The 14,259-nt window shown below is 31.6% G+C and overlaps 1 protein-coding gene across 11 annotated transcripts; it reads left to right on the top strand.

Moving 5' to 3' along the window:
- Positions 1 to 6,607: 6,607 nt before the first annotated feature.
- Positions 6,608 to 13,916, top strand: LOC114185922 (protein NLP8-like). Of its 11 annotated transcripts, XM_028073877.1 has the most exons (9): positions 6,608 to 6,922; positions 7,045 to 7,155; positions 7,268 to 7,333; positions 7,631 to 7,701; positions 7,808 to 8,875; positions 10,303 to 10,347; positions 10,467 to 11,213; positions 11,688 to 11,811; positions 12,337 to 13,916. In XM_028073877.1, exons 5-9 carry the CDS (start codon positions 7,916 to 7,918, stop codon positions 13,398 to 13,400), a joined length of 2,940 nt encoding a protein of 979 aa, XP_027929678.1. In that variant the 5' UTR covers positions 6,608 to 6,922; positions 7,045 to 7,155; positions 7,268 to 7,333; positions 7,631 to 7,701; positions 7,808 to 7,915; the 3' UTR covers positions 13,401 to 13,916. The 11 variants fall into 11 exon arrangements, with proteins under 11 accessions (XP_027929678.1, XP_027929681.1, XP_027929683.1 ...); XM_028073880.1 differs by having other exon boundaries at positions 6,608 to 7,155; positions 7,636 to 7,701; XM_028073882.1 differs by lacking the exon at positions 7,631 to 7,701.
- Positions 13,917 to 14,259: the final 343 nt, after the last annotated feature.

Genomic DNA, 14,259 nt, shown 5'->3' on the forward strand with positions numbered 1-14,259 from the left:
TTTAAGCCAAACTCAATTTTGCCCTTGCCTCCGAGTTGAGTTAGATCGAATTTCGATATGAGATTACTCATCTCGATTTCAACCCGAATAAACTCGACTTAATTTCGTCTTGGGTGGACTCGACTTAACATTCGGTTCGAGCCTACTCGACTTGACCTTCGATTCAAGCCAACTTGACACTACCCTCAGTTAGGTCAACTCGGATAGATATTCGGCCTGGGCCGACTCACCTCTACATTCGGCTAGGGTCCGGATGGCTTACCTTATGGTCGCGACCGACACGATTAAACCTCCAACTAGGACCAACTTGGCTTGACATTTAGTCGGACTGACTTAGGTTGACATTCTTCTCAAGTTTAATCGACTCGACCTCCATATTGGAACGACTCAGTTCAACTTTCGACCTCGGTTGGCTCGGCTCGACCTTTTCACCCTAGACCAATTTGACTTGAATTTTTCCCGATCGACTTAATTTAACATTCAACTCGAATCAACTCGGCTCAAACTTTGATCCAAGTCAATTCGACTTCATAATTGTATTTTATTTTACTAATAGTTATAAAGTTTTTTAGTTATATTGCTTGCTTTTATTATAGGGAGACATAGTGGTAGATGTTTCCATCTAAAAGAATAAAATACTTCTCTTAATTTCTTTTATGAATAGTAATTTATACATATTGTTAAATTTGAAACTACTCTTATATTATTCATCAAAATTATTATGAATTTTATGAAAATGCTCGAATATCATTTTTTTACCAATTCCAACATCATGTTTTTTTTTCCAGAAAGATGAATATTAATGAAGTATATTAGTCAATTTTACACAAAAAGCAATTGTTATTTTCTAGAAGAATCTTAAAACAATAAGTATGTGAATTGTTTTCTTTATACATTGTTCAATTTTTTCACTTCACTCTACTCGATCTGATTATTGGATTTACACTTTAATTTATTCACACTTGTATATTACAACATGATCTTCATAATCTAAATAATATAAAAAGAAAATAGGATAAGTTAACCACAAATATTCAAATAGACAATTCGATAAATTATAATTAAATGCATATTTATTCTATTTCATAACAATTTAAAACATGTTTAATCTAGTATATCTAACAGAAGTAATGTGACAATCTTTTACATATTATCCAATTCGAATAACTCAACACTTCCAACTAAATGATAAAAAACATCCATTGAGTTTCAGTATTTAATATTTTCATTTATGTAACTCTAATCATCAAATAATGTCATCGAAACTACTAACTTAATATTAATACTATACATCATCACCTAAGAGTACTTGTTGACTACTACTAATTAGTCATATCACATAAATGATCACATCTTACAAATAATATACTTACTTTTTTTCATCAATCATTCGTACAAACTACAATCGACAACATAATTAATATGCATCAACCGTTCGTACAAACTACAATCAACAAAACAATTAATATGCATAATGTATATTAAGTATTTAAGTATATAGTTAAATATACTTTTTTTCCTTAAATTTTAGTAAAATTTAAAATTAGTTTATTTTTAAAATTTTGACCTAATTTAGTCTCGTGACTTTATAAATGAATGTATTTAGTTTTTTTAATAAAAAATTGTTAATTTTAATTGACGTTTCAAACATGTTTTATAACATCATTTGAGTTATTTACATTGTTCTACACATTTTCGCTTCAATGGTGTTTGAAACATCAAATAAACTTAACAAAATTTAGTTAAAAAAATTAAATCCATGTATTTTTAAAATTATGAAATTAAATTTAGTCAAAACTTAGAAGAGAAACCAATTTAAATTTTACTGAAAGTTAAAAGATGGAAAACATATTTAATCCATATATAAATATAAAAAACAACATTATAATTTCAATGTCATATTAGGTCCCTAATAAGTGTTTCAACATTTGAGCAATACTTCTTTAAAAAAAAAATGTTACAACTTTTTCCTCAAGCTATCATTATATAACTTGAGCATTACATAACACTTCTTAAAATACATATAGTTACTTTATAGATAATAATATATAAATAACTACACGCCACTTGGGTGGTTTATTTGAATAACATGAAACATAATTTCCTTCCAATATAATCAAGACCATTAGAATCCTAATATTTAAAGTAAACTATTATTTATTGGTAATTATGCCAAATATTTATGTAATCTAATGTTTGTAAAAACAAGTTTTACAAAATGTACCAAATGTATTGTGAGAATGTTATTTTTTTTCCTCGTATTTGTCATGTAGTTTCCTGAAGTCTATCTCAACACATTAAGTAAAAAAAATAGTATCTTTTATACTACTGTAATTATCATTTACCTGACAATTATCATTTTAAAATTTTATGGTAAAAAAATATCATATTTTTTTTTTGAATGGTCTCGAAAACATAAAAAAATATGAAATATTTAACTAATTTAAGTTGAGTTTTTCATATGAAGACAAATATATCAATATCAAATTGCCTATTTTATGTGTCGTTAGTCGATGGCGTTGGTATTGGTAATGATCACGATACTACTTTGATTTGAATATATAAAAAAAAAAACAAATGAAAAATCAGAGCCGCATATAAAATTACATAAAGTTGTTTCATCTCCTACTATTATTAAAAAATTATGTTTTATTTCTAGAATAATTCATAAATTATTTTGTTCTTTCAATATATGAAAATTGTGTAAAATATTATTTCTAACAAATTGTAAATAACAAATCAAACTTTACACTAAAATGTTTCGCACGTGATAAATAGAATTTTCCAATAAATTATAAACTAAAATCTTTTTTGTTTCAATTATTCAGTTTTTTTTTTCATTTATTGTTAAAACAATTCAATTATGTCATTTTTATTGGTTAACATTAATGTGGCATTTGTACTAATACATGTGTCGTATTTTTAACTTTTGTTTCAACTTTTTTTTCAAATTTTTGTTTGGTGTTAAGTTTTTATTGTACAACGAAATGTCACATATAATTTATAAGTTAAAAGATGTAAAAGCATTTGACACATTAAATTTTAAATAAGTTAACAAAAAAAAATGTTTTTAAAATTATTTCAAAAATACATTTCAAATGTTTGTCCAAATACCTCTCCCTCCTTATTTTCCTCATTATCCTCCTTTATTTTTTATTATCTTTCATATTCATCTCCTTTTAATATAATATAAAACTTCATAAAATTCAATGGGAAATTTATCATCAAAAGTGTGTGCAAAAATATCCGTTTATAAAAGTTATCACAAAATAAAACCATCAATAAATGTAATAGTGTGATATCAACAAAACTTTCCAACAAATTTGAATATAAAATATGTCAATAATATTTATTTGTAAATTAAAATTTATCGACAAATTATAAACTATCGGTTATATATCGTATGAGCCGAAGGCCGCCCGCTCACTACAAGCGGATAATCACGTGGATTATTGATGTGACAATTTATTCGGAGTGATTTTAGGGAGCCCAAAACCTGAGTGGTCATAGAGCTCATTCTAATGGAACTTTGTCGCCATAATTATGAGGGCTTCGACAACACGCTTGACCCTTCAATCGGGCGGCTGCATCAAAACTAAATCTGCAAATTAAAGTAATACAAGTCAGTAATAAAGTTTAAAAAGTAATTAAGCAATTAATTAGGCCATGATTAAGAAAATCCTAATCACATGTCCATGTCAAACACTATAAATAAGAACACAAGGTAAGTTGGTAAGGACTTTTACTTCATATTTATTACAACATTAATTGCATTTATCCGAACGGACTTAAACTGACTTAAACATGAGAGCCTTGTAGATAGGTACTCTGATCGTCCAGGCAACCAAGCAAAAAAGAGCGAAACGAGATTGAACGTGAGCTAAAGAAAGGAAAGCAAACGGTAAGAACTATAACGATGGAAGAGTAAAGACAAATTGAATGTTTTTGGATAGGTGCTAACACAAGTTATATTTCATAAAAAATAAACAGTGTAATAATTTTTTTTATATATATATTTTTTTAAAATAGTGTATAGTTTAATTTAAATATAAAATACATTTTTTATAATTATTTAAAAATAATAAATATATGTAATTCATTATATACAAGTGTGTGTAAGATTCCGAAATTAAAGAAGACAAGTTTTTATTAGCTCATTTTGTAGAATAAAAATATTGTTGGTAGCAAATCAAAACATGACAGCGTTAAGCATTGAAGTTTCCACTGTTTCGACAACTCCGTTTGGGGTGGCCAACTGCTACATAGATTGACAAATAGATGAGAAGAGAATGAGATGTGAAATCCCAAAATAAAAGGAAAACCTAATCCCATAATTGTGAATCCCAATACGTAAAGTCCCATTGCCCTTATTTAACTAAACCTTCTTCAAAATCAAAGCTTCTTCATGTCAAACATTTACGTCTTAAGATACCGATCTTTATGTTTAGGGGTGGCAATGCGCGCCGGCCTGTCCCGTTTAGGCCCGTCCCGCATAAGGTTCGTACAGCGCAGGCTGACTCGTCTCATCCCGCATACTTTATGCGGACTGAAAACACTGGCCCGCCCCGCATATTTCTTGGCCCGCAGGCCGGCTCGTTTTTTTTATTTTTTTATTTTTTTAATTTTTTTTTAATTTTTATGATAAAACTTTTCATGTTAAAAATTGGGAAACTTTAAGAAGTTCACAAAATTAAGTAAAGACTTTGGAGAATTAGATGATAAATTGATAATTCAATATTTTCATCATATTCATACTATGACATACACAATGTATTCTTTAAAATTTAGCACATTAAAAATTACATAATACTTGTCTTTTCCAGTTATACAAGAATTTGAAACGTTAATGCGAGATTCTATAAAAGAAGTAATTAATATACACAAGTACAAGTTTTTTTTTTTAATTTTACGCGGGCTTGCGGGCCGGCTCGCGCAGGCACAGACCTATGCGAGCCTACGGGCTCACTACCTTGGCCCGTCCCGCGTTTTTTCTGCGGACAGACCCTAATTGCCATCCCTAATTATGTTTACAAAAATACAAAATTAAAAAATGCATTAATTTCAACATCACATACACCCTCATAATGTAGGTGCCCTAAGATGAGAAAAAAATATAAATAAAAACATTTTGTAAGCATTATTATAACATCACTCATAATTATCATTCAACTCTACCTATATATGGAATTTTCCAAGGATCTTTCCTTGAACTCTTTAAAGAATTAGCATAGACAATATTTATATATAACATTACAATTTTAAATGGACAAAGTCATGATTTTACAAATTAGTTTTACAAGAATGAATTATACCTAAACTTAAACTAATTTTTAAATATAGTATTATAACCTGTTTTAATGAGATTTTTTTAGTTTCCAGTAAAATATACATGTTTCGATTGATATGAGTTATGTGAGATGGATTACACTTAAACACAATTTCTAATGAAAAAATTAAAAGTTGCATATAGATATTTTTTAATTAGTAATTTGTGTAATATTGTATTGTTATTAAAATAATATAATTTACTTACACAGCTATAACTTATTTTCTATATATTAGTTTTGAATGATTATAACACTATTTATATTTTAGTATATCATAAACTAAAATTCATCTCTAAAGAATAAACCATACATATTCCAATTGACTATTCAATATCTTTTTTATAATCTTGACTTGAGCGTGCAATAACTCTTAAAATTCATGTAGATAGAAATATTATCATATGTGTAAAATATAATTGTATTTAAAAAAAAGGCTTTATTTCACCCAATATATAAAACAAATAGTATTTTAAGAAAACTCAAAAAGCAAAATTCTAAAAAACACGATTTTTTTTATACTTTAATAATTACCAATCTGTTTTCGCGAGGTATATTCAGAAACATAAATAAATACTTGACGTGCGTATATATTACAGCATATAATGAGTAAAAAATAAATATTGCGGTATAATACCCAACAGAGCAAAGATAAATTTAGAGAAGAAAAGGTAAATAATTTGCATAAATAAAACTATCAAATCATAAGGTGGATTTAGTGATGAATAGTGAAATTAGGCAATAATTACACATTACTAATATAATATATACAATTAAAATACTTTGAGCAGATATTTGGTTTACATTGTTAGAAGTTGACTTAAAGCGCCTTATTGCCATAATTAGAAACGTCAAAACAATGTTTCATTTCTGTCTCTAGAAAAAAAAGGTATTATTAAGATTCCAATTTCTATCAACCACGTTCTTACAATGTAAGTACTTTAATAAATTTCATTAAATTAAAAGTAATTGTTGCGTTGAACTTTGATGCCATAATCTATTTAGCCATGAAGTGAAAATAATTACTATAACTTATGCATACTATTATACCATTAGTAATATTTTCTTTTTTTGCATAATATAATTTCAATTGACGAAATAAAAATTAATATTGAGTTACAAGATATCGAATTCAATTGAATTGACTGCAATAATATTTTACTACGTAGGAACCGTAGAGCAAGTTTCTTTTATTTATTTATAATTATAAACTAAACAGCGAGATTCTTGAAGGAAAGTGAATCAATGGGAGATATTTAATTAATTTATATAAAAAAATTGAGATCTAAAACGGAAGAGACGAGTGAGTTCACATAGTTAAGAACGCCGTACAAAGGTGAAAACGGCTATGAAAACCGTCTTTCCGCTTTTAGCAACCCAAACCAAAACCTTCTCTCTGATTCTTCCGTCCAACGAATTCAGTTTTCAGCTACAACTTTCTCGTTCTTTTCTTTTCAGCAATACTTTCGTTTTTTTTTTCTCTAAATTATTTCCATTTCCAGAATTTTAAATTCTCACTGCGTCAACTTCAGAGCTGAGTTGCCCCTGTTTTGTTGAATTCTATGAGCAGGGATTTCGTCATGGTCGAGGATTTTAAGGTCGGTTAGACTCGCTGCCACTCTCACCAAACCCATTTCTAGGGTTCACGTGTTAGAAATCCTCAATTGCTTTGTCAAAATTGTCGTCTACCTCAATTTTTTTTTTTAAACTATGTTAACAGTTCACACATAATAACGAGGATTGGAGTCCCTCACAATTTGCCGGTCGTTGACAAGATTTTCGAAATTCTAGGTCCCTTGTACTTTACGCCGTTTTATTCCTCAACATTCAGGTTTTGGGAACCCTAACTAAGTTCCTTGTTATTGAGTTAACTTTGTGGGTTTCTTAATGGCTTGTTGTTTTTAAGGTGTATGTTTGAAATGTATTTTCTCCTCTATATCTAGTTCCAGTTGTGTTGTGGCTTTTTGTGGATTGGAATTCTCTTTGGGGTTTGGATGCGTAGCTTTGAGGTATGGGAACCTCGGCCTTTAAGTTGTTGTTTATGGATCCGGATTCTCTATAGTGTGAAGACTGTAGAAAATGAGTTAGAGAGATGGATATGATGGCGTTAGATTAATAATTAATATTTAACATATATCGAGATTGTAAAAGGACTTTAAATCAGCTCAACGAAATGCAATCAGGAAATACGAAGTATGCATATGCATACTGATATTGGATTTCTAATATTTTTCCTATGCAGTTTTTTTGTTTTTTGTTTTGTTTAAAGAACTGAAGTTTTATTTTGTTATTTTAAATGTTTTTAGAGCAGTTGCATATCCTGGCTTGGGCATGGGCTTCCAACTTACCATTCTCAAAAATCTGCTGTTGTGATGTTGTAGGATTCTAATTATCGATGTGAAAATTTTATTTTTTGGTTTTTTTTTTTCTGATGTTAATTTGCTTGATTGATAAGCTAGCTAATTTAAGTGGACAACTTACAGACTTCGAGAGTGCTGGTGAATATGGAAGCGGCGTCTCATGCAAATTTTTACACAGAGGAACTCTAGCATTGGTTAAATTTTTCAGGAAGTTTGATTTCCAAACCAAGTATGGAATACCCCTTTTCCTCCAAGGAAAGAGAAATTGGGGATTGGCAATCTTCGGGAACTCAGTTGGTGGGATCAACATCATTAGATGGCAGAATGAGCAATTCAATATCAGAGGATATGCCCAATAGCTTCTCAGAGCTCATGAACTTTGATACTTATGCTGGTTTGTGCAACAGCCCATCCATATCTGATCAGATTTTGGCTAATGAGCTTCCGTCATTTGCTTCATTACCCTATTCATTGCCTGATGGATTCAACCTAGTCCAACAGAACAATGGGCAATGCTATATGTCAGGAGCTGGCAGAAATGACAACGATATGGAAAGCCCCCGCATTTATGGGGAGAAAGTTGCCTGTCAGCAAGTGGACACCCTTCTTGGTTTCTTAAATGATGAAAATGAAGCAAATAAGTTGAATTCTAAGTTAAAAATTAATGACTCTTCTCAACATCTGAACAACTCTGATGCAGGAAATTATATAATGTCCAGGCCACCTGCTTTATCACTTGATGAGAGAATGCTGAGGGCTTTGTCCTTCTTTAAGGAATCAGCTGGAGGGGGAATATTGGCACAAGTTTGGGTACCCATAAAGGATGGTGACCAATTCATCTTAAGCACGAGTGAACAACCTTATTTGCTAGATCAAATGCTTGCAGGGTACCGTGAAGTGTCCAGGACATTTACATTTTCTGCAGAAGGAAAATCTGGTTGTTTCCTAGGACTTCCTGGTCGTGTATTTACCTCCAAAGTTCATGAGTGGACGTCAAATGTTGGTTATTACAGTATGAATGAGTACCTAAGGTTCGAGCATGCAATTAATCACCATGTTCGTGGATCAATTGCATTTCCCATTTTTGATTTGCACTCGGAATTTCTATGTTGTGCTGTACTGGAAATTGTGACTACAAAGGAAAAGCCAGATTTCAACAGAGAATTTGAAATTGTTTCCCGTGCACTCCAGGTATCTTTTTCTTTTTCCAATATTACTTGCCTTTCTGCACTTTTTTGTCTGTCTCACTACATTTCATAATGAGTTTGATGATAGTTTACCTGGTGTCCTTCACCATAAAATTCAGAATTTTCCTTGCGCTTTATTTGTTACTCCTCTGTTACAAATATACGTGGAAGTAGAATGCTTTTAGGGGTATGTACAAGTTAAGTTGGGTTAGGTTGGTTGGGTTTGGATAAATCCATGACCCAACCCAATGAAGAATTCTCATGTTAAATTAAGTTGGTTCAATGTTTTGAAATAATGAAATTGTCAAACAATAAGTATATTTTGATAATAGAACTAAACACAATTTGTCCTACCTAGTTGAAGCAATAACGCAAGTAGTCAATCACATTGCGAGCAAACTAATTCAAGGCTCCAAAAAGATGAAGCCACAACACACTCAATTTAAACTAATTCAAAGCATGAAAGGATATACAACACAATTCGTCATAATTAACAAGTCATAACCACAAAACAACATACTGACATATTAGTCTACTTTTACTTATGAACCAGTATAATACCAAGAGTAAATCTTTCTTTCTATGAACTAGTTTACTTTGCATGTTATTAAAAGTAAGCTAAAGAATGAGAGATTTTATAGACTAAGTTTTTGAAGGTCTTTGACTTATTGTTTGTCAGCTCAAAATCTTGCATCTGACTGAGCTTTCATCAAACAATTCATTGCGAATATTTCCAAATGTTTTAATACACAATTCAACCCTCCATTGTATAATTTGACTTGTTTTTCACATTTAAGGAGCTGCTCTTCAATCAGTTAGAAAAGTAACCCTTTTTTTCTATGCATGAACTCTTCAAATTCTTACCAAATGTAACCTTTTTTTCTATATTTTATGAAGAGTAAATAGTTAGTTCAGTACAAGTATTGACATATTTCATTTTTAGTGTAATAAGGAAAAAATATCAGTCTTAGTACAACAACTTTAATTCCGTTAATTTTGTTTCAACTCCTTTGATCGTTAAGGTGATTGAACGTGCGTTTGGTCTTTATTAATTGTCATGTGCCTTTATTAAAGGGAAAACTAACATTTATATGTAATTAACATCGAAGGAACCTTTGCCTTTCGCTTTGTAAATTGAAATATCCTTAGGTGGTTCCTTCAAGTTTAATTGCATGTTAACGTTAATTTTCACATAACAATTACTAGAGACCAAACACATTTTTATTTACCTTAACCATCAACGGAGTTCAAATAAAACTAATGGAATTAAAGTTTTTATACTAACACTGTAATTTTTTTTTTCTCACCGTACTTAAAGTGAAATATGTCGATACTTTTTGTACCGAATGACTATTTACACTTTTATGAATTTGAACATTATACTATAGTTGCAGGCAGTAATGATAATGTATTTATAATGATTTTTTGCAGAATGTAAATTTAAGCACTGCCAAGCCTCTTCGATGTCTTCCCCAGGTATTTTTGTGAATTTGTTTATTTATTTTGCCTATTGATATTACCCCACCTGGCCCACCTTAATTGAGATGTGGTTTTATCTGTATTTTTCACCTGCAATATTATTTCTTCTTCTGCAGTGTCTTTCAAACAACAAAAAGGCTACATTGACTGAGATAGTTGATGTGTTACGTTCTGTCTGTCATGCACATAGATTACCGCTGGCACTTACATGGCTTCCCTGTTGTTACACTGAGGGATCAAGAGGTGAAGCTACAAGGATACGAATTAAAGGGTGCCATTCAACTATTAGTAGAAAAAGCATACTCTGCCTTGAAGAATCTGCTTGCTATATAACTGATAGAGCACTGGCAGGATTTGTCCGTGCATGCACAGAACATCATATTGAGGAAGGGAAAGGTATAGCTGGGAAAGCTCTTCGATCAAATCATCCTTTCTTTTGTCCTGATGTGAAGGCATATGATATTAGTGAATATCCACTTGTCCATCATGCACGCAAGTATAATTTGAATGCTGCAGTTGCAATTAGGCTAAGGAGTACTTATACCAATCATGATGATTACATATTGGAATTCTTTCTGCCTGTTAACATGACTGGGGGTTCAGAGCAGCAACTTTTATTAGACAACCTCTCAGGTACCATGCAGAGAATTTGTAGTAGTTTGAGGACTGTGTCAGATGCTGAATCATCAAGAATAGAAAGTTCACAAGAAGGATTTGAAAAGAAAAATGCCCCCTATTTTTCTCCTTTGTCACGTCAGAACTCTGGAGTACCATTAATAAATGGTGACTATCATTCTGTCCCAAAGATGTCATTGACAGCAACTAACGCTGGAGACAATGAAATTGAGCCTTCTGCTATTCAGGTACACATGCTATTTTTTGGACGGAATAAATATATTTTATTATCTTGCAAATTTTTTTGTAATAGTTCTTCTTGATGTCCAAGTTTGCGAATAATTTTCCTCGTGAAATGAATGGCTACCTAATGTATATAATAAACTTTTTAAAGTTCTTAATCTTCATAAATTTCTGATAATTCTTAACCAGGAAGATTGCACAAGATTAGATGTTAATAATTTATTATTATATTGATATAGTGGCAGAATTAAATGTGAAATTGCTGCTCCATTTATGGACAAATCTACTGCAAGTGATTATGAACTGTGGAGTAGATCACTGGAGAAACACTGAATGCTCGTTATATTTCTTTCTTTTTATGTGACAAAGTTGTCTGCTAATTGAGAGCAAACTTGATATAGTTTATGCATCAACTTTTTAAGTTATGAGTGATGTAACAGTTTTTAATATTTCCTTGAGACATCTTTTTTGTCGTGTAGGGAAGAAATGGAGCAAAAAGACAGGTCCAGAAAAATAGAAGTACATCAGAGAAGAATGTTACCTTGAGTGTTCTCCAACAATACTTTTCTGGTAGTCTGAAGGATGCTGCAAAAAACATCGGTGGTTAGATTTCAACATTATTTATACTAATTTCCGTATATTCATTGAACTGGCTTATTTATTTTAGATTAAGATGACTGGTGTTAGATTTTTTATCAGATTTGCACTTTTTGGGTTATATGGGTCGATCTTAACCATCATTTTGGGCTGTATACCTTCTGAAAGCTATTATGAATTTTATTTTTTTTCTTCAGTTACTATTTAGTGTGGAAAACAATGAATGCATTTCACCATGTATCTTATGACGGAGTTGTTTAAATGGTGCTGATTGCATATGTGGCACCTTTTATTTGAAGAACTCAATTGTTCGTATTATATTGAATGATACAAGAGGGTTGTTTAAAGAGTGGTAATTGCAGTATCTTAGCTTCCTCGTTAGTAACAATTTTACTTGATATGTGATACAACTGTTCTATCTTAAATAAAGAGTACCATTTCGTCGTCCATAAGAGATGTTCAGTATTTCTGAAAGGAAATTCTTGTTAATTGAAACAATTTTTTATTGGCAAATATTTCTCCTTTGACCAGTTTGCCCGACAACTCTGAAAAGGATATGTAGGCAACATGGAATCTCAAGGTGGCCGTCCCGCAAGATTAATAAAGTGAATCGATCACTGAAGAAGATACAGACTGTGCTCGACTCTGTCCGAGGAGTGGAGGGAGGGTTGAAGTTTGATCCCTCTATGGGGGCATTCGTGGCAAGAGGGTCAATCATCCAGGAAACTGATGCACATAAAAGTCTTCTGTTTCCTGAGAAAAGTATTATAAAAGACCCTGCACCTATTACACAAGAAGCAGTCCCGGTACCATCTGCACCTTGTAATGAAGTTGAGAATTTTTCATTTAAGATGGAGGAAAAATTGAAGAAAACCAATGCTTTTTCCGTTGGCTGTTGTGAAGATTCAAAATCAGTGGCAATTGACGATGGGTCATGCGAAATGGAAAGCCTTTGCACCAAGGTGCAGAATTGTCCTGAGCAAGCTTGTTTGGGCTCTGTTCTTGCAAAAGAACAAGATAAATGGACTCGGAACAAGAGTGGTTTGAGAGTAGAAAACTTTAAATGCAGTATTCTTGGTCAGAGTTCAAATTCCTTGATTGGTAAGGAGATGGACATTGGTGTAGATGGGGATGCTGGGGTTGTTGAACCTAACCACCCCAGTTCCTCAAGCTTGACAGACTCATCTAATGACTCTGGTTCAATGATGCATAGCATTTCATCAGGTTCTCAGAGCTTCAAGAACCAGAATCAGTCCAAAGTTAAGTCAACCATCGTTGATAGTGGGTCAAAACTAATTGTCAAAGCTATCTATAGAGAAGACACCGTTCGATTCAAGTTCGATCGATCTGCTGGTTGTTTCAGGTTATATGAAGAAGTTGCAGCAAGATTCAAACTACAAACTGGGTCATTCCAGCTGAAATATCTAGATGATGAAGAGGAATGGGTGATGTTGGTGAATGATGCTGATTTGCAAGAGTGTCTAGACATATTGGATGATATTGGTACATGCAGCGTCAGGTTTCTTGTCCGTGATTTGCCTTCCATTTTAAGCAGTTCTGGCAGTAGTAATAGCTACTTGGGAGGCAGCTCATAGATGTGGTTGGCGACTTCAATGTGAAAATTAAAGTCTCACTTTGACAAGATGATGTTAGTTTTTCGGAATCTTCTAAAGGTTCTGCATCTTGAGGAGTTTGAATGTTAGCCACAAGCCACCTACGCCAAGTGAAAAGCTTCAATTATCCAAACGTAGTGCATTGTCAAATTATCATTTCTGAATATCTTTTTGGAAGATAGAAAGGTGCGGTTCATTGGAAGTATTGCGTGTTAAATTCATAGTTCTGTACATATCGATCGAACACATAGCAGCAGAATAGAAATTTGTAGTGGTAGTGGCAGTAATCAGGACTGAGGTAAACAGTTCTGCAATGCTGTGATCGCACTCTGTAATTGTAAATAGACAGTATCTGGATAGATTGATTCTCAATGACATAATATAGCTAAAGTATGGTTGTATGGATAAAAGAGGACAAATCCAAGTTACGTGGCTACAACGACTACTAATTCAGTATCGCCCCAAGGCGATTATAAAAGTTATTGTAGATTTGGTGATTGCATCTTTTCGGACTTCAAATGATAAAGACGAATAAATAAATAATTGAATAATGACATCGTTATTAAATTAAAAATAAATATTTACTGTATTTAATGCAATTGTATTTTGAAACAAAATTACTTATTAAGTTATTTATAATTTGTTATTTCAAAGTAAAGTTTATAAATAAGAGTTTAAAAGATGAATTTGTGCTAAAACATGACAACTTTACTATTAAACAAATCTATTTTTGTAATTTTAAATTGTTTACTATTTACATTTTTTTATACCATCTAATATTTATATTTTAAACTTGAATGTTTATTAACTTCTCTCACAATTTTTAATAATGATATTAATA

This window comes from Vigna unguiculata, chromosome 5 (assembly GCF_004118075.2).
Source record: "Vigna unguiculata cultivar IT97K-499-35 chromosome 5, ASM411807v1, whole genome shotgun sequence".
Lineage (NCBI taxonomy): Eukaryota > Viridiplantae > Streptophyta > Magnoliopsida > Fabales > Fabaceae > Vigna > Vigna unguiculata.

Coding starts and splice junctions, on each gene's coding strand:
- LOC114185922 (XM_028073876.1), top strand. CDS start 7,916: ATGGAATACCCCTTTTCCTCCAAGGAAAGAGAAATTGGGGATTGGCAA. Junction 10,348..10,466: donor CTCTTCGATGTCTTCCCCAG/GTATTTTTGTGA, acceptor CTTCTTCTGCAG/TGTCTTTCAAACAACAAAAA. Junction 11,214..11,687: donor TTGAGCCTTCTGCTATTCAG/GTACACATGCTA, acceptor TTTGTCGTGTAG/GGAAGAAATGGAGCAAAAAG.